Source organism: Eschscholzia californica, unplaced genomic scaffold, assembly GCF_041429995.1.
Source record: "Eschscholzia californica isolate CP2 unplaced genomic scaffold, dmEscCali1.0.p SCAF_2, whole genome shotgun sequence".
Classification (NCBI taxonomy): domain Eukaryota; kingdom Viridiplantae; phylum Streptophyta; class Magnoliopsida; order Ranunculales; family Papaveraceae; genus Eschscholzia; species Eschscholzia californica.
In genome coordinates, this window is record NW_028238309.1 from 65,256,237 (window position 1) to 65,281,464 (window position 25,228).

At 35.7% G+C, this 25,228-nt stretch overlaps 4 protein-coding genes across 15 annotated transcripts; 2 read left to right on the forward strand and 2 right to left on the reverse strand.

Annotated features, from left to right (window-relative positions):
* The first annotated feature begins 534 nt into the window (after positions 1-534).
* Positions 535-6,259, forward strand: LOC147560394 (homeobox-leucine zipper protein PROTODERMAL FACTOR 2-like). Of its 9 annotated transcripts, none has more exons than XM_086657999.1 (13): positions 1,050-1,117; positions 1,163-1,250; positions 1,598-1,871; positions 1,961-2,078; positions 2,388-2,576; positions 2,664-3,074; positions 3,178-3,276; positions 3,741-3,941; positions 4,027-4,198; positions 4,740-5,011; positions 5,153-5,248; positions 5,366-5,755; positions 5,971-6,259. In XM_086657999.1, the coding sequence occupies exons 3-12, from the start codon at positions 1,660-1,662 to the stop codon at positions 5,735-5,737; spliced, it is 2,142 nt and encodes a 713-aa protein (XP_086514125.1). In that variant the 5' UTR covers positions 1,050-1,117; positions 1,163-1,250; positions 1,598-1,659; the 3' UTR covers positions 5,738-5,755; positions 5,971-6,259. The 9 variants fall into 9 exon arrangements, with proteins under 9 accessions (XP_086514127.1, XP_086514126.1, XP_086514123.1 ...); XM_086658002.1 differs by having other exon boundaries at positions 1,072-1,117; positions 1,155-1,320; XM_086658005.1 differs by having other exon boundaries at positions 1,072-1,117; positions 1,155-1,250; positions 5,366-5,759.
* Positions 6,260-10,276: 4,017 nt separating this feature from the next.
* LOC147560395 (F-box/LRR-repeat protein At4g14103-like) lies at positions 10,277-12,574 on the forward strand. 3 transcript variants are annotated; one of them, XM_086662577.1, is made up of 5 exons: positions 10,277-10,359; positions 10,843-11,013; positions 11,590-11,785; positions 11,874-12,041; positions 12,181-12,574. In XM_086662577.1, exons 2-5 carry the CDS (start codon positions 10,871-10,873, stop codon positions 12,463-12,465), a joined length of 792 nt encoding a protein of 263 aa, XP_086518703.1. In that variant the 5' UTR covers positions 10,277-10,359; positions 10,843-10,870; the 3' UTR covers positions 12,466-12,574. The 3 variants fall into 3 exon arrangements, with proteins under 3 accessions (XP_086518703.1, XP_086518702.1, XP_086518701.1); XM_086662576.1 differs by having other exon boundaries at positions 10,287-10,359; positions 10,839-11,013; XM_086662575.1 differs by having other exon boundaries at positions 10,287-10,359; positions 10,839-11,785.
* On the reverse strand, positions 12,490-15,402 carry LOC147560396 (F-box protein At4g22280-like). Of its 2 annotated transcripts, none has more exons than XM_086662573.1 (5): positions 15,052-15,402; positions 13,584-14,588; positions 13,307-13,465; positions 13,137-13,217; positions 12,490-13,037 (listed from the first exon to the last, which is right to left on the reverse strand). In XM_086662573.1, the coding sequence occupies exons 2-5, from the start codon at positions 14,553-14,555 to the stop codon at positions 12,693-12,695; spliced, it is 1,557 nt and encodes a 518-aa protein (XP_086518699.1). In that variant the 5' UTR covers positions 14,556-14,588; positions 15,052-15,402; the 3' UTR covers positions 12,490-12,692. The 2 variants fall into 2 exon arrangements, with proteins under 2 accessions (XP_086518699.1, XP_086518700.1); XM_086662574.1 differs by having other exon boundaries at positions 13,584-14,603; positions 15,052-15,272.
* A 924-nt stretch (positions 15,403-16,326) lies between these two features.
* On the reverse strand, positions 16,327-18,243 carry LOC147560397 (F-box/FBD/LRR-repeat protein At5g56420-like). Its single transcript, XM_086659263.1, has 3 exons — positions 17,323-18,243; positions 16,758-16,922; positions 16,327-16,665 (listed from the first exon to the last, which is right to left on the reverse strand). The coding sequence occupies exons 1-3, from the start codon at positions 18,241-18,243 to the stop codon at positions 16,327-16,329; spliced, it is 1,425 nt and encodes a 474-aa protein (XP_086515389.1).
* Between the last annotated feature and the right edge of the window lie 6,985 nt (positions 18,244-25,228).

Below are 25,228 nucleotides of genomic sequence, written 5' to 3' on the forward strand. Positions count from 1 at the left end.
TTAAAGGTGAAAGATTATATTTTACACGGTTTGACGGATCAGATATGGAAGGATGGATTTTTCAAGTTGAACAATATTTTGAATCTGTAACACTGCACAAGACCAAAAGATTCAGTTTGCAATCAGTTACTTGGATGGAAAAACATTACAATGGTATCGATGAACTAAAAGAGGTAGTTATGTGGATGGAAAAGCATTTAATCAGTTACTTGGATGAAAAAGATTCAGTCATAAATAATTTTATTCTTTTTAATAAGTCAAAGATCGACTTTTCTTATTGATTGTGTCGATTCTCATGATCAGGCTACAATAAGAAAAAAATTAACGTTTTAACATTAATCCAATAGTCTCATGTTAGATAACATTCTTTTTATATGGCGAAAAGATATCATGTAGGAAATCAAAAGAACATTAATTAACGAATATAATAATAAATCAATATTTCTAATTTCAACTTAAATCGTTTGAATCGGGACAAAAGATATCAATACTTCTAATTTTAACTTAAATCGTTCTTGACTCGGGACACTCAATGAGCTTGATTTCAAACATTTACTTGTTAAAAGTAGATAAAAATTAATCAGGCAAATGTCCATTCTTAGAATAACCCCATTAGAACCACTCTAGGAGCTTCTCTCTCTCCTATATATATCTCTACTTCCACCTTTTGGCTCTTCACTTCTCTTGCTCTAAGCAGACAACCATCACTCCACTGTCTCATCTTCTCCAACCCCCCCACTCTTTCTCTCTCTCTCTCTTCAACCTTGGTTGAAGATAATCTGAAAGATTGAAACTTGGAGTCCTTCAAGATCTTCCTGGGCGTTATCTTCTGAAGAAAAGTTTGGTGAGTCAACTCTGTTTTCTCTCTCTACCCACTTGCATTGTTCTTTTCTTGTTGTTTGGCACGTAATTCAGAGAGTTGGAGAGAGAGAGAGAGAATCTCTGAATGTTCATAACTTGTAACCATTCTATTTGTTGTACTCTGAAGTGTCTAGAGGGAGAATCTCATTAGCACTAAAGAACAACCTTGACTTATTATCTATAAAAGTAAACCCTAAAGAAAGGTTTCTTATAGAAGTCAATATTCCAGAGAGAGAGAGAGAGAGAGAGAGAGAGAGTGAGAGAGAGAGAGAGAGAGAGAGAGAGAGAGAGAGAGAGGAAGTGACTTTTTGTGGGGTTTGGATTTAGAAGTAGAGGGCAGCTGAATTTTGTTCTTTTCTATCTTTTCTCTATGTTTTCATTGTTTCTAGGTATATCCTTGTCCATCCTCTCAACTCATTTATGGTTTTCTAGATGAGGTTGTGGAAATCATTTATCTAGGTTTGAGATTTCTTTTGATCTCCTTCTCTTCCCATTTCTTGTTTTTTAAGCATTTGAACTATTCCTTTTCGATATTGGAGACACGAGTTACTTTAGAAACCAGGGTGACATGTATATCTCTCTACTGCATAAACAAAGGTTCAAATCTTAGTTTATATATAAAGAAATGAGCTCTCGCATAAAGAGATCAGGGTTCAAATCTTACTGTATAGTTTTATTTTTTTTATTTTTTTTAATGTTGTTGAGTGGTTTAACTTAACCTGTATTTTGATGGTAGATTGAAAAACAAAGCTTAATTTGGGAAAGCTCAGGGAGAAAATCTTAATCAGCAGCAAAGATATGTATCCATACATGTTTAATGGTCAATATGATCCAATTGACTTGACAAGTAACAACATCTCACCTGGGATAAACTATGAAATGGTTGTAGAAGATGAAGTAACCAGCGGAAACTTCGTAGCCCTTCCAAGGGAAGAACAAACTCCCACCCAACATCGTCAAGGAAAGCCAATTCATAGGCATTCACCATATCAAATCAAAAGACTGGAAGCGTAATCTCTCACTCTCTCTTAGTGTTTCTTACTCTCACTTGAACTTATCGGAGTATCATGTGATCATATATGTTTTTATTATTCCTCAGTTTTTTCAAGGACTGTCCTCACCCGGATGACAAGCAAAGGAAGGCGTTGGCCGAAGAATTAGGGATGGAGCCACTACAAGTGAAATTTTGGTTCCAAAACAAGCGTACCCAAATGAAGGTAAAAGAAAACACGGAATCTGCTCTAGAGATTAGACTTTATTTAGGGCACCATATGCATTTTGAGTAGGAAGATGATATATGTATAGTCTATCTAACCGCCTATATGACCTCCTCATAAAAAACAAGGGGCAAAATCGTCATTTCCCAAGACATGCGGTGCCAGTACATAAATCATTTTCATTTTGGGTACATGTTAAACTATACCCTAAGTATATTTTTTTTCTAAATCTTGAAATGGGGTAATTAGGTATAGTTAATCTTAGTAGTTTTAAGCTTGCACTTGCTTCTAATTGGCTCTTTTGATCAGGCCCATAATGAGCGTACGGAGATGGCACAATTGAAAATAGATAATGAAAGGCTTAATCGTGAGAATACGAGGATGACAGAAGCACTTAACAATGCATTGTGTCTCAATTGTCTGAACAAATCTTCGAGCGGCGAAGTCTCATCCAAAGAGCACAAATTGAGGGTCGAAAATGCTCGACTAAGAGAAGAGGTATATCACATGAACAAGAGGTCTTTTTAAGTTATCTCAGTGATGTTCATTCTGACCAATTTTGAACCTTTTACTACTTTGTTGCAGCTTGCAAAATATGTAGGAGTCGGACATCCCATGGTACTCAACCCTCTTCCTTCTCCAATTGCTCCGGGCGGCCTTGAACTAGGGGATGAAGTTGTCCAAACAAGCCCTGCAGGCGAGATTTATGGTGGGGGTAGTCTCCCTAGATCCTTAAATGGGTTTACTGACAGAGAAAAGATTACTGAGTTAGCGGTTGCGTCAATGATTGAGCTCATGAATATGGTTCATTTGGGAGAGCCATTGTGGGTTCTAAGCCGTGATGGATCTTATGAGATTCTAAATGTGGATGAGTACATGAGAACATTCACAAGGGGAATTGGGGCAAAACCATATGGGTTCAAAACCGAAGCTTCTCGATGTACTGCTGATATTAACATGAACAATGTTAACCTAATTGAGATTCTTACCAATGTGGTATTGTAAACTTTTCAATGACATTCATTTATTTTCCTTGTTCATATATTTTACTTTTAGAGCTTTATATATTCATTAACAAATTTGTATGTCTGATTGACAGGATAAGTGGCGTGGTATATTTTCTGGTATAGTTTCAACAGCCACTACAAAGGAAATCTTATCAACTGGTGTAGATGGAATCGACGGAGCAATGCAAATGGTATTTAGACTAGTTAGAATCATATAGAAGCATAGAGAGTGTGTTTAAGTGGCGACCCAGTTAATGACGTCCTGTCAATATTGCCCCCGTTTTTTGCAAACAAAGACCCAATCCTAAGGATACTTGTTTTGTTCCTGATGTAGAATCTCATAAGTTAATGGCATCTAGCCTATATTCCAAGCTCTGGACGCTCCTCTAAGCGCCGTGGGACTTTAAGAGAGAGTCCTGAGCCTGGACTATAGGTGTTCGCTCAAGTTTAGTAAGCGTCGAGGCCTTTTTGGTGGACTCGTGAGCCTGCGTCAGAAACAAAACTTCGTATCTGTGGACTTGGTCTGGGTGTCTAAAGGGTAGAATTATTTATAACTGCTAAAGCTTCGGTTGTCAAAGAGAGAGAGAGAGAGAGAGAGATCGATTTGCTAGCAATAGCCAACTGACTCTATTTCTTTTAATAACTTTGTATTTAGATAACAGCAGAATTCCAATTCCCTTCACCACTAGTTCCAACCAGGGAGACTAAGTTCCTTAGGTACAGCAGAAAGCATCTTGATGGAAGTTGGGCAATGGTGGATGTTACCTTGGACCATTTGCATCCAGGCTCGACCCTGAAATGTCTTAAAAGGCCATCTGGTTGTTTGATTCAGGAAATGCCAAATGGGTTCTCAAAGGTGATAAGTCCATTTGAGCCTTATATTTTCCCTCAACTAACAACTGGTTTCTCTCAAATGATGAATTTTTGTATGAACAATTCAGGTGATTTGGGTGGAACATGTAGAAGTAGCTGACACTGCTATTCACAGTTTATATCAACCACTGGTTACCTCGACTCTTGCCTTCGGTGCCAAACATTGGCTTGCTACCTTAGACCGACAAAGCGAACGCCTTGCAAGTGTTATGGCTAGTAGCTTTTCCTTCCCGGGAGCAGGTAAAGTTTTTTTCCTATTCCTTCTCTGATAAAATTATCTTACGCGGTAGCGGTGTTTTTATCCTTTCCACTTTACCATTTTGAACTCTGACTCAGCTCTGAGTTGACTTGAGTGACTCGTGTGACCAACTCATTTAAATGGCAGACTTGAGCTAATTTTGGGTTCTTTTGAATTAGAGAAAAAACAAGTTTATATAACGGAAATGTTATATGTGCAAAAAGTTTTGACTTAATCTGTGACTTGCTTACTCACTAAGAACGATCGAGATCGTAGTCAAATTTTCAACCATGTGTGTTTTAGTGAAAGTGAGTAAGAAATTCACAAATCAAGTCAAAAACAATTTGTACACATGACATTCTCAGTTTATATAAAGAGTTCATTGTCTGAATAACCTGAAATGACTAGATAATAGATATTGCGCCCCGGACAAAGTAAATAAACACCAAGTTTGAGTCAGAGAAATCAAATTCAAACCCCAAAATAAATAAACACCACCTTCGCTTATTAATGTTACTATATGGTTTCTCATTGTATGTGCAGCGATAATTAGTTTAGAGGGGAGAAAGGGAATGCTTAACCTTTCAGAGGAAATGGTGATGAGTTTTTCTTCCGGTGTTAGCGCTTCAACTACCCATACATGGACTACATTGGCCAGGTGTGGCACTGAGAATCTGAGTGTAATGATCACCAGCAACGCCCATGACCAAGGAAAGCCAATTGGTAATGTGCTTAAGGCAGCCACTTCCATTTGGCTTCCACTTCCACCAAAGAGGGTATTTGATTTCCTTCGAGATGTGAATTCTCGAACACAGGTAAGATTAGTACAAAAAACTTGGTTTTTGTTAAATATATATATACTTACTGGTTTAATCTATAAATGGCATGATCAAAGTTAAGAAGCACTAGAAATCTCATCAAATTGATAAAAACCCTTTTATATTTTTGTCATATAGTGGGATATACTTTCTAATGGAGGTGTTGTCGAAGAACTAGCACATTTTGCTAACGGTCGAGATCCAAGAAATCGTGTCTCTTTGCTGCGTGTTTGCGTATGTTGCTCTTTACTTGGTTTATACATCAATTATCCAATTTTTACAGAACAATATATGAACGAAAATATTATGTACTAACTAGGCATAATATTGACTAATTTATGTGTCATATAGCATGGTGGAAATTCCACCCAGAGTAACATGCTAATACTGCAAGAAAGTGGTACCAGCGCAACAGAATCGTTTGTAATTTATGCTCCTGTCGATGTTGCTGCCATAACTACAATATGGAACGGTGGAAGGCCAGATTATGTACCACTCGTGCCTTCAGGTTTTGTTATACTTCCTGATGGAAATCCAATTCATGGAGGGGGAATCGTTGAGGTTGGTCCGGACGGTGGTTGTCTTCTTACTGTTGCTTTTCAGATCTTGGTTGATCCAATTCATGCAGAAAAATTCACTCTTGGATCAGTAACAACTATCAATACCATAATTTCTAGCACAATCGAAAGGATTAAAGCTGCAGTTGCTCGCAACAATGCATGAGAGTGGAGATCCTAACAGGTCGGTGAGTCTACAATTGTAATCTTTCTTACTTATTTAGTTAGGTTCTAGGAAACTGTAGTGATTGTGTTTTTCTCTAACTGAAATCTGAGTCAAGGTCTGAATTGATTCAAGTCTAATTTTTGAATGTTGCTTTTGTTTGGACTCGTCTGAATAGCTGATTCAAATTCAGACGATGAAATTTACTAAATGAGTATTCTTGTTGTTATTGGCAGTAAGGAACACAGAGAAAATAAAGCAGATGAGTCAAAATAATACTAAAGAAGAAAGAGCGAAGGAGAAAGAAGTCAAGACGGGCATCAACCAACTTAAATAATAATCCTTGTTTTTTTGAACGAAGAAAGCTAAAGGGAGTTTAAAATTGTCTTAGGTTTGTCTTTGTTTTGTAACTTTAGATAGACTCCTAGGGTTTATCTATTTAGGGTTTTGTATGTTTTTGTTGTTTGATGTCTGTGGTGGCTGACTTATATTTCAATGTTCAGAAATTCAACTTTCTCTTTCAAATGTTTAATCTCTCAATCGTTCTACCTTAATTTTTTTTTTTTCCTATTACAACTATATCTTCAACTTTGGCATGAGCACTCGTGTGATAGAGAACATACAACCTTAGGGGTACACACCCGTGTACGCACCCGTGTTGCCTGTCACTAAATAGGCGAGTCACTGTCACGAAGTTGACTGTCACTAACAAAAAATAGTATTCGTTACACAACAGAAGGTAGAGCTGGTGTTGCTATTGCCAACATTAAGCAAACTTGTCTGTTTATGGAATTTATATATTGAGAAATTCAAACACATATCAGAACCAAGAGTAGAATTGAGCAAAAAAATGTGTCAAAATTAACCATGTGATTCATGTCTATATATACTTTTAAGGATATTCGATTATAATGTAAATGGTTCATCCTCGAGGATGACTTCGACTATCAAAGTTGTACTATGCTTAGAAGAGTAGGAAAATTTTGGTGTTCCCTAAAAATATTTCAGTTGATAATAACCTATGATGATTTTACACACTTATCATGAATGAACTTTTACGCCTCCTTATGAACCCACTAGGAGAAACAGACCAGCAACTCATCAGTACTCCTATATTACATTCATCAATTGCTCCTCTTTCTCAAGCTTTTGATTCTTTATTGGGCATTTCGAATAACCCATCATCTGCAGTGATGCCATCTTCTTCTTCCCAACCCTCATTTTCTCAATCTGTCTCTTCACCTTTTCCGCATCCTAATCGCCACCAACGGAGGCCTATAAACCCATTATTACTCAGGCAGTCGTCTAACAACGTTAGTGATAATGATCTGATCCCAAGATATAGAGGTGGTCACACAATTTCTGGCATTCCTGATTCTGAAAGAGAAGAAGATAACCACAATTATAAGGTTATAAGAGGTTAATATTTTTCAATTCAATTATGAAATAGGAACAAGTTTTGATTTTTAGTAACAATATTATCATTTCTCATTCTTCAATTTCCTTGTAACAGAGATTATTAAATTTCTTATTCGAAGACTTTGAACTAAATAATTTTGATTATTTTCTTCAACAATCGTTGACAAATCGAACATCACCAAAAGGGGCAAAATATTAATCGTATTTCTAAACCAATCTCTACTTATCAAACCTAACAATGGCCTAAACTGAAATTGAGGAACTTGTTTAGTATTACAATTCAATCGAATCGTGTCTCATGGCTTCTACACGTGCCGTAGCGCATTGGTCAATGCAGGTTGTGTCACATAGATATCGTCGTCGACCTATTTCAGTACTTCCTAAGGGACCGGTTTGGGGGTGCATCGACACAACTCTTTGCACAAGCATAGCCTCTCATTGGACTGCACGGATGCATTATTCCTGCAACAATACGGGACATTTAACCATTGGCGACTATTAAATCAGCTCAAAAACATTTGATGTGTCATGCGCCCTTGACACTTTTTGTCGCATTAGTTTGAAAAGTGGAAACACACTAGGACGTCCCTCGTTGTAGTGTCGTCATGACTCTATGCTTGCCCGTCAAAGATACGTGAAACATTTACTATCACGTCGAGGACGACACTTGTCCCAACCTTTAACCGGCCTACCGCATCTAGAGGTCGACTACATTGTTATTGGAATAGAAATGCAAATTTTCGAAAAGTTGCCTAACCACTTCGCTTCCTTTGCTCGAACGGGTTCACATCGTTCCTCGAACGTTGCCCCTTCAACTCCCTCGACATACACAAATTCGAAAACCCTAGAGGTCCCATGCATGCCCGGTTCCCAGAAGAGGTGGATTCCATGCTTCATTAAACTTGGGTTATTAAGGTATAAATAATGTTGTGGGGCTTTAGGTCATAGTTTAATTGGGTTGTTGGGCTCAGGGGCGTACCCACGTAGGGACTTGTGGGGTCACGTGCCCCCACGACTCCAAAGCTAATTTTCATTTGAAGTAGAGGTCTGTCTTTCAAAAATAAGTTATCCGCCCATGTAATCACTAAACTTATCTTGGCGCGGTGGCGGTGAGTGAGTGTTGCGCGTTGGGGAGCATAAGTTCGATTCTCATAGGGCCGGGAAAACGGTCCGAAAATTCGAAACCCGACCCTAACCGCCCGGACCCGTGACGCCCGACAACCGAGAAGAACCCGGTTCGGGCGGGACTCGGGTAAGGTGTCTTACCCGAGGTCCGACCCATTAGGCCCGCGCGATAGGCAACCGGTACTCGCCTGCCCGAAGTATCACCCGATCCGCCCGCCCGAAGTAGCACCCGATACGCCCGCCTGAAGTAGTACCCGATCCGCCCGCCCGAAGTAGTACCCGATCCGACCGTCCGAGATCAATTAGGCAAGAATGACGTAGGTAGAAGAAATACACAGCCAATGATTGACCACCACGTAGCTCAAGTTACTTGCCGTTTCTAGGAAGCAATTGAAAGATTTAAATTGTTTCAGTTGGTATTTCAACCGATCAACTACTTAAGTTCCAACCACTACAACAGAAAGTTCTTCACCTTGTTTAGATCTTATGTTGGATTTCATACTATAATTGTTTTTGTATGCATACATGGTTAGGTTAATTAGTCATACACTCATACTAGTGATGGTTCATTAGTTATACAAGTAATTGTTAGTATATTAAAAAAATGGTAAAAAGACTTCATTATGCTGGTCCGAACCAAAATGTTTTAGCTCACATCACTCCTTAGCTTATATCACAGGCCAATACTAATAATTATGACCGAAGTGTTGAAGATTATTGATGAATATTTTGTTTCTTTAATTAAGTTTAATAACGTTTTTTATAAATATTAATTTTATTGAAAAAATATAATATTTTTACGGGAGAAACCCGAAACCCGACCCCCCCGAGCTCGACCGGCACTCGGGCATAATCGGGCCGCGGGCTCCAAGAGGCTCAATTTACCCGCCCGAACCCGTCCGATATCCCGATCGGGTAGCTTACTCTCCCGCCCGAACCAGTCAGATATCCCGATCGGGTAGCTTACTCTCCGCCTGACCCCGCCCGTGCCCGAAAATCATGAGCCCGAACCCGCTCGATTCCCACCCCTAGATTCCCCAATATCAGCCCTCATTCTTTTTAAGTTTTCTATGGCCAAATTTGTTTCTGCCCCTAATTTGTATTGATTATCGTTTGGTCCTTGTATTTCTCCCATTTGACTCCTTCTCAAATTAGTTTCATTTTGAGATTTTTTCTCTTTGTAAATTCAATGATACTTCCCCTTAACTTTGTTAGAGTATTTTTTACCATATCATTATTGCGGCTTCCTATTTTATTTCATTTTCTTATATATACGTGTATATATATATATATATTATTTCTGTCTATTTTTTTTTTAAACTTAGTCAGCTTTCTCTGTTCTAAATTCTTTAAGAACGTAAAATGGGGTGATAATTTTTCAAGATAGTGACTCTCATTCTATTGAAATAAAATTTGCACATATTTTTTTTTATAATTCGAATGTTTATAGAACTAGTTATTTTTATTAAGACTGTAGTCAAAAAAATCAATTGCTTGAACGTCATATCGCGATTTGTGGACGATTAATCTTTTTTTGTAATCAAAAGTGCCCGCACAACAAAAAAATTCTGGGTCCGCCACTGGTTGGGCTATAAGCATGTCCTTGTAAGAGTTTGGATTTGTCGGTTATCGTACTTATCACGTCTTTGATGTATCAATACCATTGTAATGACTATCGTATATCGTAGTCAATTTCCAACAAAAAAAAAAGTCATTTTTAGGGAGCCATTTTAGTAAATTGTCAGTTTTAGGGGACCAAAACAGATTTGTCTAAAGAGGAAAGGGTGAAGGAAGATCGGATGCAAGCAGATTTATCAACATTTTGAGGTTGCCTCCCTCAGCCTTAATACTAATTAAGTTTAACCCCAAACTAATTGCTAACTGAATTTCCCTCCTAAAGTAACGGCAAACGCTTAAAACTCGCACATGTTTCTCGCACGCCTCGAAATAGATTTCCCACAATAAATCAGACTTTTCTAAAAAGTTTCAATCTTTTATGGAATTTGTTGGATCGTGTTCTTCCAGGAAGTGAAAATGAAATCAATCGATTAATCTCATACCATTCTTTACATCAAATTGAGGTTTTTATTTCAACTCCTTTCTCTCTTAATTTGCATTTGCCCTAATTTTGAATCTCAATTTCTCTTTACTTTTCATTCTTAATCTGTACTGACACATCCCTAGAAACTCCACGATTTCTATCATTTTTTACCTAAAATATATAATTTGAATCTGGGTTTTGCTGATTTTGTTTTCTGATGCTGATACTTGTGTTATTAAGATGGAAATTAGGGTTTACTCTTGAAATCTCAGTTATAGTTCTATGTCTCGTTTTAATTAGTAGATTAGATTACGCAATGGAGTAAATTAGAACAATCATAAATCACATAGATTTGCATGAAACTAGGGTTTTAGTATAATTCCCATTGTTAATTTAGCAAATTTCCATGAACAATCACTCAATTCTTGATATTGTTTTGTGGGGTATGGGATTTACCCAAATTTCTTACAAAAACCACATGATCTTTCAATTCGAATCATTTTCGTTTCTTGTTTTCAGGTAGTTGATCTTATAATAGTTTGTCCTCAAAAATGGACACATCACAGGACAAGAATGAAAGTTATGATCCGTCCGATCGGTTAAGTGATTTACCGGACAATGTTGTACATCACATTCTCTCTTTTCTTTTGATAAAAGATGTAATTCGAACGAGCTTTTTATCAAGAAGATGGAGGTATATATGGACTTCTATACCTAACCTAGAATTTGACGGTTTAGTTTTTTCTCCGAAAACTAAATTCATGAACTTTGTCGATTCAGTTATACTTCGCCGAAGCGATCTTGCTATTCAAAAGTTTTCTCTTAGATTTGGTGGTTATTATTGTGATATTTCACATATACATACTTGGATTCTTGTTGCATCGAATCGAAATGTTAGTGAACTTAGTTTATCGTCTCATACTGGAGAACCGTTTGATCTTCCGAGTTGCATTTTCACTTGCAGATCTTTAGTCGTTCTTAAATTGAATTTGCATAACTCTAATTTCACCCTTCCTTCTTCGATTCATTTGCCTTACCTGAAAACACTGCAACTTACTTCAGTGTCATTTTTGGAAGAGAATTTGAACAAAATTTTCTGTAATTGTCCGATGATTGAGGATTTAGTTATTGAAGATTGTTTTGTTCATAATCTTAGTTGTCTTCATATTTCATCTTTGTCACTGAAGAGATTGGTTATAGATGGTTTGCCGAAGGATTTGAGTTTTTATTTTCCTCTACTTAGTTATGAAATTAGGGTTTCTGCACCTAGGTTATCGACACTGGAATACACTGATTATACTGTGAAGAACATTAGTTTCAACGACGTTCCATCACTCGTCGATGTTGCAATGGACTTGAAGTTCCATTTGAGTAAAGGAGAAGATAAATTTGGATGTCATGTTCTTGAGTTTCTTAGAAGCATTTCTCATATGAAAGATTTAACTCTATCAGCTTCGACCATTCAGGTATACTCTTTCTTCTTCGCTCTCCCCGACACAAACAGACCCTCTCATTGGTTAGTTCTTGAATTGATCTTCTGAATTCTGTCAACAGCTTTTATCAGTATCTTCCAACTTGTTAAGACAATTCCCTACATTTTCAAAGTTGAGCCGTTTGAGATTGTGTACTGCTGTTAATAAGAACACCATTAGAGTACTACTGTTCTTGATTCACAACTCCCCTAAGTTGGAGTTTCTCTTTCTCGAGTTCTTTCTCCGTCGGGTAAGTCATGAAGATGAAGTACTTGAATTCAATGAGTTTTCAAGTGTTTCTTGATTATAAATATGCACTTTCTAACTCAATTTCTGATATTTCTCATAAAAAAAAAAACTCAATTTCTGATATGTGTTTCCACTGATAGCATTGGATCGACGAGGAAGAAAGTTCAGAGCCACAGAATGCAGCTTTCGAGTGCATCGTTGATCATCTTAAAGTTGTCAAGATCAAAGGATTTGGTGGAACTGAAAATGAAGTTGTATTAATAAAACATCTGTTAGAAAGTGCAAGGATCTTAGAGAAGATGGCAATTACTTTCTCAAAGCAGTTTTCAGTGAACTCAAAGCTATCGACAGATATGAGAAATGACATTTTAAACAATCGAAGAAGCTCAACAAGTAGTGTAGTTTTCTGCGAAACATCGATTTGAATGTGAATTAGGTATTCATTGTTGTAGTTTTTATAACTTCAAGAGCTTTGAAATTGACGAATATAAATGAAACAAGATTCTGAATGCGCTTAAAGTTGCTTTCAAGTTATATCAGCTGACCTAACTTCAAAAGACCTAAACACACAATTTCAGAAACTTGGTAAACAAAATTCTGCTGAAGAAGAGTTTGCAGAAACAAAACACTTACCCAAGAATCTTTGTGATCCTCATTCGATAATCACTTGGGCAGCTGAGGATCCACGAGCAAAAGCAAACAGATTCTCCATAATCTTCTCATGTTGTCTCTGTAAGACTTCCATATGGACTGCATTGCCATGGTCTTTCACTCTTTCACATCTTGATTCCATTTCTTCTTTATATATAACCATCTTCTCCAAACTTAGTGAGTTCTTTAGCAAAATTTTCACAAGCTCCATTTCGTTTGTTCCACCATAAAAACCCTTTATCTCGACACTTTTAAGATGATTTACGTAAGCAGAAGGAAGTAAATCTGGTCGCCAAAATGTCGCGTCCTCATCGTACATCGACGATCTTACATCTTCCTCAAAATCCTGCAAAACCCAACCAAAATTAATTTTATCAATGGATAAAGCATTAGATGTAACGGGGAATAAGAAAACCCCGAACTTGACGTGTTTAATCGATCTTACATAAATGCCAGGATGCCATAGTTGTTTCATCCAAAATAGCCCATAGTCATCAAACATCGATGATACATCATCCTCAAATTCCTGTAAAATCTCACAAAATTTTCTCAGTGAAGAAAGCATTAGAGTGGCAAAAAACGAAAAACCCATGTTTAATTTATACTCAATCGAACCTGAAAAAAATGTATGGAGATAGTCTCTACGTAAGGAGCACTCCTTAATAAACACGATAAAGTGAGAAGTTCCCTGTGCTCCGAATTCGGTTTTATTGTTAAATGCCTCAAGTTGTAGAATGTCGTTCGCAGTCTTAAGCCATCATTAGCACATAGAACCTTCGGAGTCCAAACAACGGATACGCTTATAAATTCACACTTAGACGAGCTAAGAATATTGTCTTAATATTATAGCAAAATATTAGGATACAAACAAATAACAAAAAGAAAAATATACCTCGAGACACGAGCTACAAAGTGTTAAAATCTTGACATTATGAAGATCCTTTAGAATGTCGTGGATATGTATCTGTTGTTCGTTGTATATCTCGAGATTAATTTCAGCTTCAATCAGGTTCTCTCCGCTTTTGATAGAGAAATGTTCAGGCGGCATCCCTGCGAACTTGAATCGTGAAAGATTTGGAATGTTGACGCAAAAGGAAAGAATCTCATCGGAACCATTGTCGCACCAATCCATCACGAATGCCTTGAGTGTGGAATTTGGGTAATGGAAATTAAGATGAGAGGAAATAGAACACATGATTAGCTCTAATTCTTCAAGACAGGGAGAATTCGAGATCAAATGGTAAATTGAGTCCCCGGGTAGTTCTACTGTCGTCAAAATTACAGTCTTTAGTGAGACGAAATTTTTGTATATGGAGGATCTAAACTCGCATCTGGTTAATTTTAAATCGGTTAGTGATTCATTTGCGAAAGAACATGGAGGCAGAGGGCAGATGGGATCCCTTATTCCTCCGACTCCACCCGAAAAGTCTAAATCAAGTATCGTGCACTTTTTTCTCATTGCAAAAGTAACTAACATATGAATTCGAGAATCATAGAGTTTGAAGTGGGAGATGTTAACAGCGAAACGGAGCTTGTGACAATCGTTGATCTCACTGAAGTTAAACACATATTCAACAAATCTCAGAAATTTCTCTTTTGCCTCACTGCGGAATTGTCTATTCAAATAAACCAACAAATTGCTGTTTTCGAGCTCAGAGAAGTAACGAAAATTTAAGTCTAGAATAGGAATTGAAGTCCATAAGTATTTCCATCTCTTGGACACAAAACTAGACCGAACGGCCTCCAATGTTGGAAGTAAAGTAAGAATTTTCACTAAAATGTCGTCGGGCAGACGACTTATCTGATCTAAACCGTCTTTACTTACTACCTCCATCTCTTTGATCCGCTCTTGCAGGTCGTCCATGGCGTAAAAACTCGACAGTTAGTGATGTTCCCTCTGCATGTGCCAACTCTATAACATCAGAACAAGAGAAGAATACATTTATAACCTAAAATGAGTGAATCCAAGTATCTACAAATAGTTAACCTACCCTAATCTTAAACCCTAAACTCATTTTGAAGTTATTAAAGTACATGCAAATATTTAACCTACTCTTAAACATCAAACATAAAGAGAATGCCTACATTTTCATCCTAAAATTAGTGAAATTGTTAAAAATGATTTAAGATTTAAGGGGGTAAAACATGTCTGGGGTTAGGGCACAAGTGACAGTAATGCAGATAAAAAGTTTATAAAGTAAATGATTTTCTTTTTAAAAAATTGAATTACAAACATCAAAATCCCCTTTTTCATCTTACCCACTAATCAAAAACCCTAACTTTGTAACAAATAAATCACTAAAATGATTAATTGTTGGAGGAAAAATGAAAATAAAAAGAGTTGAAAGAACATCACTTACATTTTTGAGCTTGGTTTGAACAGGAGGAACAAGAAAGATGAGAGAGAGAAACTAATGGGGCAATTATATATGAAGTGAAGAGAGATCCCTCAACCTCAAGCTTGTATTGCTTATTAGACAAGGAAAAGGAAATTAAGATGATTGGGTTTGGAGGGAGGTGTGAAAGACTAATGAAGCTGCAGTGAGATGCCACTTGTCTCTCACCATGAAACTCCATAAGTATGATGATAGTCTAGAGACTCTAGATATAGTGGTTCACATTTTCATTTGTGTTTACATGTGACTTGAAATTCTTTCTTGGGGCTCACATTTTTTTTTTTGTTGAGATTTGGGGCTCACATTTTGATAAATAGAAGAAAATTATTAGTTGGTATGCCAACCAAATAAGGTCAATTCATCCTAATTTACTTCTATCACTCCTAAATGATTGTCTTCCACATTTTCGTTTTGAGTTACTATTGGTTTTCTCAAATTGCTTTCACCATTTCACGGTATCTTTTTTACTTCTTTTTTTTATGAAATATATTGATTTTGTTATACAATTCTGACATATTGTCCACTTTACTGGATTGTTGATTAGTTAAATGAGTTATTAACAATGTATTTGTGATATATAAAGAAGTTTTAAGGACATTAAAAAACTACTTGAAGACATAAACAAATTAGAAAGTAATATTTCTCAATTTTAAGAGCATACATTATTTGGATTATAAAAAAAAAACTCGTGATGTGAGATTTATTTAAGTCTTTCACGAGAAGTTTCTTTTTAAACTATCTTTCACGTGTAGTTAAATTAGAGAATTAACAACATTCATTTATCTTCTGGAATATTTTTTTTTATTAGGGTCTCAACAGGTCGGGTCGCAGAGAGTGTATTTGAGCGACCCTAAAATGTTAAGTTGAAGTCAAACTAAATTGATGTGGTTCCATTAATTCAGCTAGAAAAGTGTTTGATTTCGCTAGATCCGGTTGGCTTTGACCAGTTCGGCCCATTGTTGTTCACCCCTTCTTATATGTATGTTTTGCGCGCCGAAAATGTTATATTTGGCATGATCAAGAAGTTTGACTATAAATCAGACTAATTGAACAGGAAAATGGAAAGTACTGCAGAAGAAGAGTTTGCATAAAAAAAAAAAGATAAACATCAAAACCTATTCATTACACATTAAAACCAAAAGTTTGTAGAAGTCTTCATATGTTATTGTATTAGGAGAGGCTCCTAGGCAAGTCTTCAAATCAGCTTTAGAAACTTTACGATCCGAAACCCTCTAAGTCTTATTCAAGAATTACTTGGGCAACTGAGGATCCTCGAGCAAAAGATAATAGATCCTCGATACTCTTCTCCTGTTGTCTCTGCAGGATTTTCACTCGGTTTTCATCGCCACGTTTTTTCACGATTTTAAGTCTTGATTTCATATCTTCTTTATATATGACCATTTTCTCTAAACTTAATGAACTCTTTAGCATAAGTTTCACAAGCTCCATTTCATTTGCTTCGCCATAAAAACCCCTTATCTCGACTTTCTTAAGATGACTTACGAAATTGGGAGGAAGAAAATCGGGTTTCCAAATTGTCTCATCGTCATCGTTGAATTTTATATAATCCTCAAACTCCTGCAAAACCCCATCAAATTTTCTCAAAGGATAAATCATTGAATGTGGCAAAAAATGAAAATCGAAAGTTCGCAGGTTGAATTGATACTCACAAGAACTTGATCAAAATGTATTGAGAGAGTCTCTAAGTAAGGAGCACTCCTTAATAAGCCCGATATATTGAGAGAACCGCTATCTTCTGGGCATGGTTTTATCGTTAAATGCCTTAAGTTCTTGAAAGTAGTAGGCATTACTATCACACCATTTGCACTTAGAAGCTTCATAGTCGAGAAAAAGAAAAGAATTAATTTGAGTCAGTTTTATGAAATAACTATTGTGCCCCTGACCATAACAAGTTCGACTCAGCCTATTCATATTTGGAAGATTCAGACGAGTCATATTAATACAAAAAAAGAACACCGGCTAAGACTCTAACAATACTTAGAATATGGGAAATGATAAAGTTACAAAAGATTTTGAACAAAAAAAGGTTTCCAGCTGATGTGGCGGGTGTGGTTTCAAACTTTGACCAAATCTAGGCCGTTGAGAGATGAAAATCACAACCGCCACATCAGCTGGGAACTTTTTTTTGTCACAATCTTTTGTGATTCTAGCATCTCTTCTTAGGAAAATTATTGTAGACCATTAGATTCAAACATGTCAAAAAGATCGATATACCTCAATACACGAGCTACATAGTGTTAAAATCTTGACACGACTGAGATTCTTAAGAATGTCTTTGAGATGCATCTCTTGAAATTCGTGATCATGGAGGTCAAGTTCAGCTTCAATAAGATTCTCTCCAGTGATGATAGAGAAATGTTGAGGCAAAATCCCTGCAAATTTAAATTGTGAAAGAGTTGGAATGTTGATTTCAATCCACTTAACATCATCTTTGCCATTGTAGCACAATTCCAACACGAAAGACTTGAGTTTCGATCTTGGGTGATGGAGACAAAGAAAAGGGGAAATAGGACATTTAATTAGTTGTAATTCTTCAAGGCAAGGAGAATTCGAGATGAAATGGTAAACTGAGTCTCCAAGTAGTACTACTTTCTTCATAATTGCAGTCTTAAGTGACACGAAATCCTCGTACATAGAGGATATAAACTTACAGTTGCTTAACTTCAGCTCGGTGAGTGATTCATTTCGGAAAGAAGATTGAGGTAAAGTGTAGGTGGATCTCTGGATAAGCCCTTCGGGTTTATTCGAAAAGTCTAAATCAAGTGCTGAACAATTGCTTACCATAGCAAATTTAATAAACTGACGGATTTGATGAGAATCAACTCTGAACACAAACATGTCAAAACCAAGTCGGAGTTTGTGAAATTTTTTGATCTCACTATGAAAAAACACATATTCGACAAGCTCAAGAAACATACATTTTCGATCCTCCAAGCTAAGCTTATCATATCTTTTGGAGAAAGAGATAAAGTCTAGGTCTAGAATAGGAAATTCAATCCATACGGATTTCCATCTTTTCGACACGATACTCATCATAACTGCCTCCTCACTAGGAAGTAAAGTAAGAATTTGTACTAAAATTTCGTTGGGCATTCGACTTATATGATCTGTATCATCTCCTCTTACATTATCCATCTCCTTTTTCTTTTGTAGTAGGATCTTGATTTTAGAACAAATCGATCTTAAGGCGCTATTCCTTCTATGCCTACTGTTAAACATCAAACATGCGAGAGACGGGTACATTTTTTACCGAAAAACTAGTGAAGCAGAGTATAGTTGACCTGAAATGAGATTAGGGCATTATTATCAATTACTAAACATTGCAGGGTTTAGGGTTTATGAAGAAGAGTTGAAGCAATTTACTTACATGTTGAAGCATGGGTTGAACAGGAAATGAAAGTAGCTAGAGAGAGAGATGAAAAGGAAAGATGGTCACATACATTGGTGCCCCTACCCATATTTATTCACAAACTTACCAAGAAAATCCATTAGATTTGAAACCAAAGATTTGGTTTTTTTTTTTTGGAGAAGGAGATTTAGATTCTTATGAGTAAGACTCTAAAGATTCTAAGTTGACCATCTAGAAACGTTCTACGTTTTACTGCAACGTGTCTAATATTGAAATTAATACTGACACGATCTTAATAGATTGAGTTCAGAGTTATTAGACACGATCTTAATAGATTGAGTTCAAAGTTTGAATCATTATTTTCTGTTACTTTTGAAAATTACAATGCCATTAGCATATCTCATGTGTTTTTAGTTTAAAACAAAAATAGAGACAATCAAACTTATTGTCGCAATGTAGAACGAGTCTAATATTGAAATTAATACTGACACGATTCTAAGAGATTGAGTTCAGAGTTATCAGACACACGATCCTAATAGATCGCATAAATGAATCTTTAATCCATCATAGTAAGAAATCTGTTTCACTAGTTGATGGGGCTAGTTTACCTCATTTTACTGTGCTTTCTCTAATAACACCACCAGCATCTTTGACTAAGCAAACTATGCCACTAGAATCAGGACACGTGGCAACCAACTATTGGTGGTACATCAAGATTGTTCATTCCTCATTACACAAGATTGTGATACCCTGGAAATTAAAAAAACCGTTGAATCAAGGAAGTTAGTTAGTAGTAAAAGACTTCAACTTCCACCACACCCAATGAGCCCCCTCTACGGATTTCCACCACCACCACCACCACGGCCACCTCTATTTCTCCTTCTACAAAAGTGAAATCCAAACGTTAAAAATTTCCTTCAGCATCATACCGACTCCAATAATTATCACAACCCCTAACTAAGGAGTGTTGGTCTACGTGTGTAAATACGTGATATAAGAGACAAATCGAGATGAGGAGATCTGACGATCAAGACTATTCCAAGATATTTGAAGATATGTGAAGATCAAGAATATTCAGTTTCATATATTTAGAATATTTCTTGTAATATCTAATATTATTATTAGATATATTTTATATTGTTTCTTAGTTTAGTTAGGAGAAACTAGGAAATCCTAACCCTAATTTCTCTATAAATAAGAAAGGGTTCTAATTACTAAACAATCATTGTACCGAATCACCACAATTGTGGTTAATAAAGTATGTAGCCATTCTGGCTTTTCCCGAGGACGTGGTTGTGAATTTCTAAACCTCGTTAAATATGGTGTCCTTTATTTATGTTCATTTATCTCCAATTATCACATTACCGTGAATTTCTACATGGTACCAGAGCCAGGGAGATTGTTAATATCTATGAGAAGTCTTCTTCTTCTTCGTGAAGATCGATCCAGACAAGACTAAACCAAAATCAATTTATCCTGGTTTGAATCTCTTGTTCTGATATCTTCATTTGAACTTCTCAAGTGTGAAGAAGTTCTCCTCGTTTCAACCATTTTCTTTTGTTGTGATTCTATTTCCAGTTACTTTGTTGATTTGTTCGACTTTTACAAAATTCTCTTGTGTTTATTGTTCTCACTTCCAAACCGAGAACACCGGGTAGAAGATGACATTATGTTATCAGTTATGGTTAATGAGGTTTTCAAGAAGAGTGTGAAGAAGTTTTTGGATGTGATTATTTCACTCTTTTCTTCAAGTCGGTCACTTCAAAAATTTTGTGTTCCGACTTGCGGGAGGGTGTTGAGATACGTGTGTAAACACGTGATATAAGAGACGAAGCGAGATGAGGAGATCTGATGATCAAGACTATTCCAAGATATTTGAAGATATGTGAAGATCAAGAATATTCAGTTTCATATATTTAGAATATTTCTTGTAATATATCTAATATTATTATTAGATATATTTTATATTGTTTCTTAGTTTAGTTAGGAGAAACTAGGAAACCATGACCCTAATTTTTCTATAAATAAGAAAGGGTTCTAAGGATTAAAGCATTCGATTAATAATCAATCATTGTAACGAATCACCACAATTGTGGTTAATAAAATATGTAGCCATTCTGGCTTTCTTCGATGATGTTGTCGTGAATTTCCAAACCTCGTTAAATATGGTGTCCTTTATTTATGTTCATCTATCTTCAATTATCACATTACCGTGAATTTCTACAAGGAGAAGTTTGGCAGAGGACTGCTCTGATAAGGGTGTTTCTTCCCTTCGTTAGAGTTTTTGTGTTTGTCTACTTTTCACGACCTCCACTAAAAAAGAGAAGACGAGAGAGAGAGAGTAATTAGAAAATAGGGGGAGGGTAAATTTTAATGAAAAAAAGATTGTAAAGATTTTCTCAAGGAATTCGTTAACAGGGTGCTGAAGTTGAAATTAGTCAAATATTAGGAGCTAGATAGGAATTAGACATTTTACATCTTCACCACAACCACCACCACTGTTGTCACCACTATCTCTACCCTCACTATCATCTCATATGTCTAGTCTTTCTCCTTCACCCTCATTTTTTTTTCCGCCACCACCAACATCCCATCAACTCTTTGAAGCTATTTTTCCCGATCTAAAGTGGTTATTCTAGGCCTAATTAATAAATAATTGCGTTTGGTAAATTTCTAGACAGCTGCTTTGGGGCCAAACCTGAAATAGAATTTCGATCACATGTAAATTTTGTCCACTAAAAACTAAGTGTTGTTTTTTTGCTTCCCTTTGAATTATATTTCTATATGAAATATTTGCAAGATTCTATTTCTTCAAAAAATTTAACTAAAGTACTTTACAAATATAATTAAAAACGAAACCAAATTTAACTACGTATTTCTTAAGATCATTCAAAGAAGATTAAATAACAATAAGTTGATTGGAAGAAAAATTTAGTCCAAAATTGTCGTTTTCTAAATATGATAAACCATAGTGTAAGACGAACGACTTTTTTTATTGAGTCGATCCAGAAGGTATTCAATACGTAAATTAAAATATAATGTGTTAATAGATATTGTTTGCTTTATTTATTTAGGTGTTTCTTTTTTTAAAGTGCCCCCAGAAAAAAATAAATAAAATAAAATCTGGCTTCGCCACTGTCTATTCTCATGAGTCTGACTCCTCTCTCCTACCTTTTCTTTTAAATTTTTTGCTCCCTCTCTCTTCTACTTTCTTTTTGTTTTTTATTTTCATTCTATTGATTTTCTTTTGTCATTCGTTTACTTGAGCTGAGTTTGACCATCAGGAATTTCGTTGAACAAATTGCTAATATCTTATCACCTTCTAATAATGAATGTATAATGTCTCTCTTGATATTATTTCTTTTAAGAAAAAAAAAAATTGATAATTATTATCGGTGTTTTATATTTTTATTTTTTTGATGAGATATGCTAACTAAAAACCACAATATTCATACAAAGCCTACTAATTTAAAACGGAAATAAAAGAAGGTACTACATTCCAAATTTTTTTCTGACAATTATCTCTTCCCAATTTAGCAAGTGCATCTGCTTTAGCGATGCATTCCCTGAGAGCATACAAGAAAATGATGTATGGGAACTGGTTCTGGAGATCTAGACAATGTGAGATGATATGTCTGGACTGCCAGTGTAAACCGTCACTCTGTTCATTGATGAATTTGATGATATTTTGATTGTCGTTTTCAATGTGAACGTGTTGGATTCGAAGTTGGATTGCCCATAGGATGCCGTAGTGTATGGCTAAGCTTTCACATTCTTCTGAATTTTGTCCTCTGACTGAATCTGCTATGGCTATGATAAAATTTGATTTTTCATCATGGATGATACACCCTATTCCAGCTGGTTCTGTAAGTTGTATAAAAGAGGCATCAACATTAATTTTGAGAAATGGTGTCGACGGAGGTCTCCATTGTTGTTGCTTTGGTTTTTTTCCTGCACTTATTTGTTATTAATGATTCAATTTTGAGTGGTGTGGTGGACATATTGTTGATACGATTGATCATCTGCATTGGTGATTGATTTTTAGAGTTGAAGCAATTCTCGCACCTAACTTTCCAGATAAACCAAAGAATTTTAGCATATAAAGTAGTAGTTTCCTCTTCTAATTGTTTCCATTGCTGAATTTTATCGGTGTTATACTAGCTTTTTTGTATCACACATTTTTTGTTTATTATATTGGTACACTATAGGCTTTAAATAATATTAAGCTTTAAATAATATTAATATTTTTTATAACTTATATTTTAGATCTAATTTTTTATTTTTAGTTAAAATTTTAGCATTGTTAATTAAAACTAGTATGGAAAAGATCATTTGCAATGATCATGGCATGCTAAAACAAACAAAAGAATAATAAATAGAGTCCATGGGTATATAGACCAAAATAATGTTCAAAAAAGGTTTATGATCCAATCTTCCCAAAATATGGATATTTAGTCCTTTTACATTATGGACATAAAAATCCTCACTTTCTAAACACAGTACCGTCAATGTCCCACGCTCAAATTTCGCGCGTTTTGAAAAGGTAGATTTGGGCGTGATTTGGGGGATTTATTAGCAAAAAACCGATTGAAACAAATCATAATTTCTCTCTCCTCTAAACAGATTTAGAAATCAAATTTTCTCTTTCCTATTATACGAATCAATCAGAAACCAAAACCTTAACAAAAAAAAAAAAAAAACGCCATCACCACGAATATTTCCAAATCAATTTTCTCCCTCTTCTTTACAGATTTGGAAACCAAATCAATTTTCTCTATCTTACTATGAATTTTTTTTTCAATTCAAATCAATTTTCTCTCACTTAACTTTCAGATTTGGAAAGAGTATATTTTCTAGGATCAATTTAGCATGATTTAGGGGGTTAATATACAAAATATATATGTCACTTTCTCTAACTTAACTTTGAGATTTAGAAATAATATATTTTTCTGGGAACATTAAAGCAGCATTGGTTTTCGTTTTTACTCATACATAAATACACATCGAATACAAATTATGAAACAAAATTCGTAAATTATGTGTTATTTATGACGAGGAAAGCATCATTTGTCATGTATACAACGCAATTTATCAAATGTATGTGAGTCTTGTTCAATAAATTACACATAATTTCTTTTACATTACACATCATTTACATCTGTTACAAAAAACGTACAAAAAACGTAGCCTTGAGCAGGACAAACAACAGTTACACTATATTGTCGAAGAGCATATCCAAATGCTTTTGCACCACCAGGAAACAACTGCCCAACTTCAGTAAATGTTTTATCTGAGCCATCAGGTTTTAGTTTCGTTTTTTTTTTTTTTTTTTTTTTTTGAGGGTAAATGTTTAATAAACCAAATGTAATACATCTCTTGAAACAGAGTATTAAAAGTTAACCTTAATGGGTCAAACCACAAACAAATCAAATGTAGGGACTAAACTCCACTCGCCAAAGAATGAGCCAGCTGGTTGCAGTAACGTGGAGTGAATGAAATGTGGACATGGCGGTTTGTGAGTCTCCCACGCAAGTCCTCAATCTCAGCCGTTAAACGCCAAGGTGTCTCCAGGCCGTCGATGGATAAGAGATCCACCAAAACCCTACTGTCCCCCTCCAATATAAACTCCTCTAACCCTAGATCGTCGGCCAAATCTACTCCCAACCGAAACCCTATTAGCTCGCTGTGAAGTGCCGATTTTGGTCTGAATCTCATCTTCTTTGTCCCAATGATTACTCCACTCGAGTCTCTAGCAACCGAAGCTGCTGATGCTCTAGTTTCCATGAACGAGCCATCACAATTTATTTTAATCTTACCTGTAGCCGGAGGGTTCCAATTTTCTGTTCCAGAAGTTAGAGAAAATGATGAGGGATTTGATTCAAAGAGAGATGGAACATACCTGAGTGCCTCTTTCGTATTCCACCAACAGCGACTGAGATCTACTTCTTGATGACGAAAGTGTTTGTTATTCCTCATCTTCCAATATTCCCATATGAGATAAGTGTAAATGAACCAATTACTCCTGTTTTCTTTATCAAGTAGAAGTCTAGCAAGATTTCTAATGACCTCTTCGCCCATATGTTGCAGATCCGAGATCCCTGTTTGTAGTAACAGTTGGTTGAATGTAGGACAAGCCCCGAAAAGGTGATTCAATGTTTCTGGGTCTCCTGAGTTGCATAACAGACAATCTTGAGGTATACTTTGAACCCTTTTTCCTATGTTGGTAAGAGTGGCTATTCCATTATGAACGATTTTCCAAATAAATTGATGAATATTAGGGTTCATTTCTTTAATTTTCCAGAATTCCTTCCATGGAAAATCAATAGCCTCTTGACTTAAAATAGGGAAAGTATTAATCTCTGTATAATAAGACTTAGTGTTGAATTTCCCATTCTCATTTTGGCACCATATTAGTTTATCCCTTCTCGTGCTGTGAGGAATATTAGGTTTTAGTTTCGTTGACTTACTTTGATTTGATGATTCTGTTTGAAATTCCATCTGTTATATCAAATCTACACATAAATACACATACATTAAACAAAAAAAAATCATATATTTTATTATAAACTACATGTACAGTTCCGTAAATTATGTATAATGTTTGTCAAATTTTGACAATATTTGAAGATTTTGAGTAGTTTGGTAAGCTTAACAAGGCTACTGTTTTGTGTGAAAAGTACGCGTAATGGTAAATAAATAATACATAATTTATGTGCACTTATACGGTATTTTAGAATTTATTATAAATTATATATAATGTATAACAAATTA

Excerpts from the sequence above, each read along its gene's own strand:
- LOC147560397 (XM_086659263.1), bottom strand. The coding sequence starts at position 18,243 with ATGGATAATGTAAGAGGAGATGATACAGATCATATAAGTCGAATGCCC. Across the intron at positions 16,923-17,322 it reads TATGTAGCTCGTGTATTGAG|CTTCTAAGTGCAAATGGTGT; the intron begins GTATATCGATCT and ends TCGACTATGAAG. Across the intron at positions 16,666-16,757 it reads TACATTTTGATCAAGTTCTT|GAGTTTGAGGATTATATAAA; the intron begins GTGAGTATCAAT and ends GGGGTTTTGCAG.
- LOC147560396 (XM_086662573.1), bottom strand. The coding sequence starts at position 14,555 with ATGGACGACCTGCAAGAGCGGATCAAAGAGATGGAGGTAGTAAGTAAA. Across the intron at positions 13,466-13,583 it reads TTTGTAGCTCGTGTCTCGAG|GTTCTATGTGCTAATGATGG; the intron begins GTATATTTTTCT and ends TGGACTCCGAAG. Across the intron at positions 13,038-13,136 it reads TATGGCATCCTGGCATTTAT|GATTTTGAGGAAGATGTAAG; the intron begins GTAAGATCGATT and ends TGGGTTTTGCAG.
- LOC147560395 (XM_086662575.1), top strand. The coding sequence starts at position 10,871 with ATGGACACATCACAGGACAAGAATGAAAGTTATGATCCGTCCGATCGG. Across the intron at positions 11,786-11,873 it reads TATCAGCTTCGACCATTCAG|CTTTTATCAGTATCTTCCAA; the intron begins GTATACTCTTTC and ends TTCTGTCAACAG. Across the intron at positions 12,042-12,180 it reads TCGAGTTCTTTCTCCGTCGG|CATTGGATCGACGAGGAAGA; the intron begins GTAAGTCATGAA and ends TTCCACTGATAG.
- LOC147560394 (XM_086658001.1), top strand. The coding sequence starts at position 1,660 with ATGTATCCATACATGTTTAATGGTCAATATGATCCAATTGACTTGACA. Across the intron at positions 3,277-3,740 it reads TCGACGGAGCAATGCAAATG|ATAACAGCAGAATTCCAATT; the intron begins GTATTTAGACTA and ends CTTTGTATTTAG. Across the intron at positions 4,199-4,739 it reads CTTTTCCTTCCCGGGAGCAG|CGATAATTAGTTTAGAGGGG; the intron begins GTAAAGTTTTTT and ends TTGTATGTGCAG.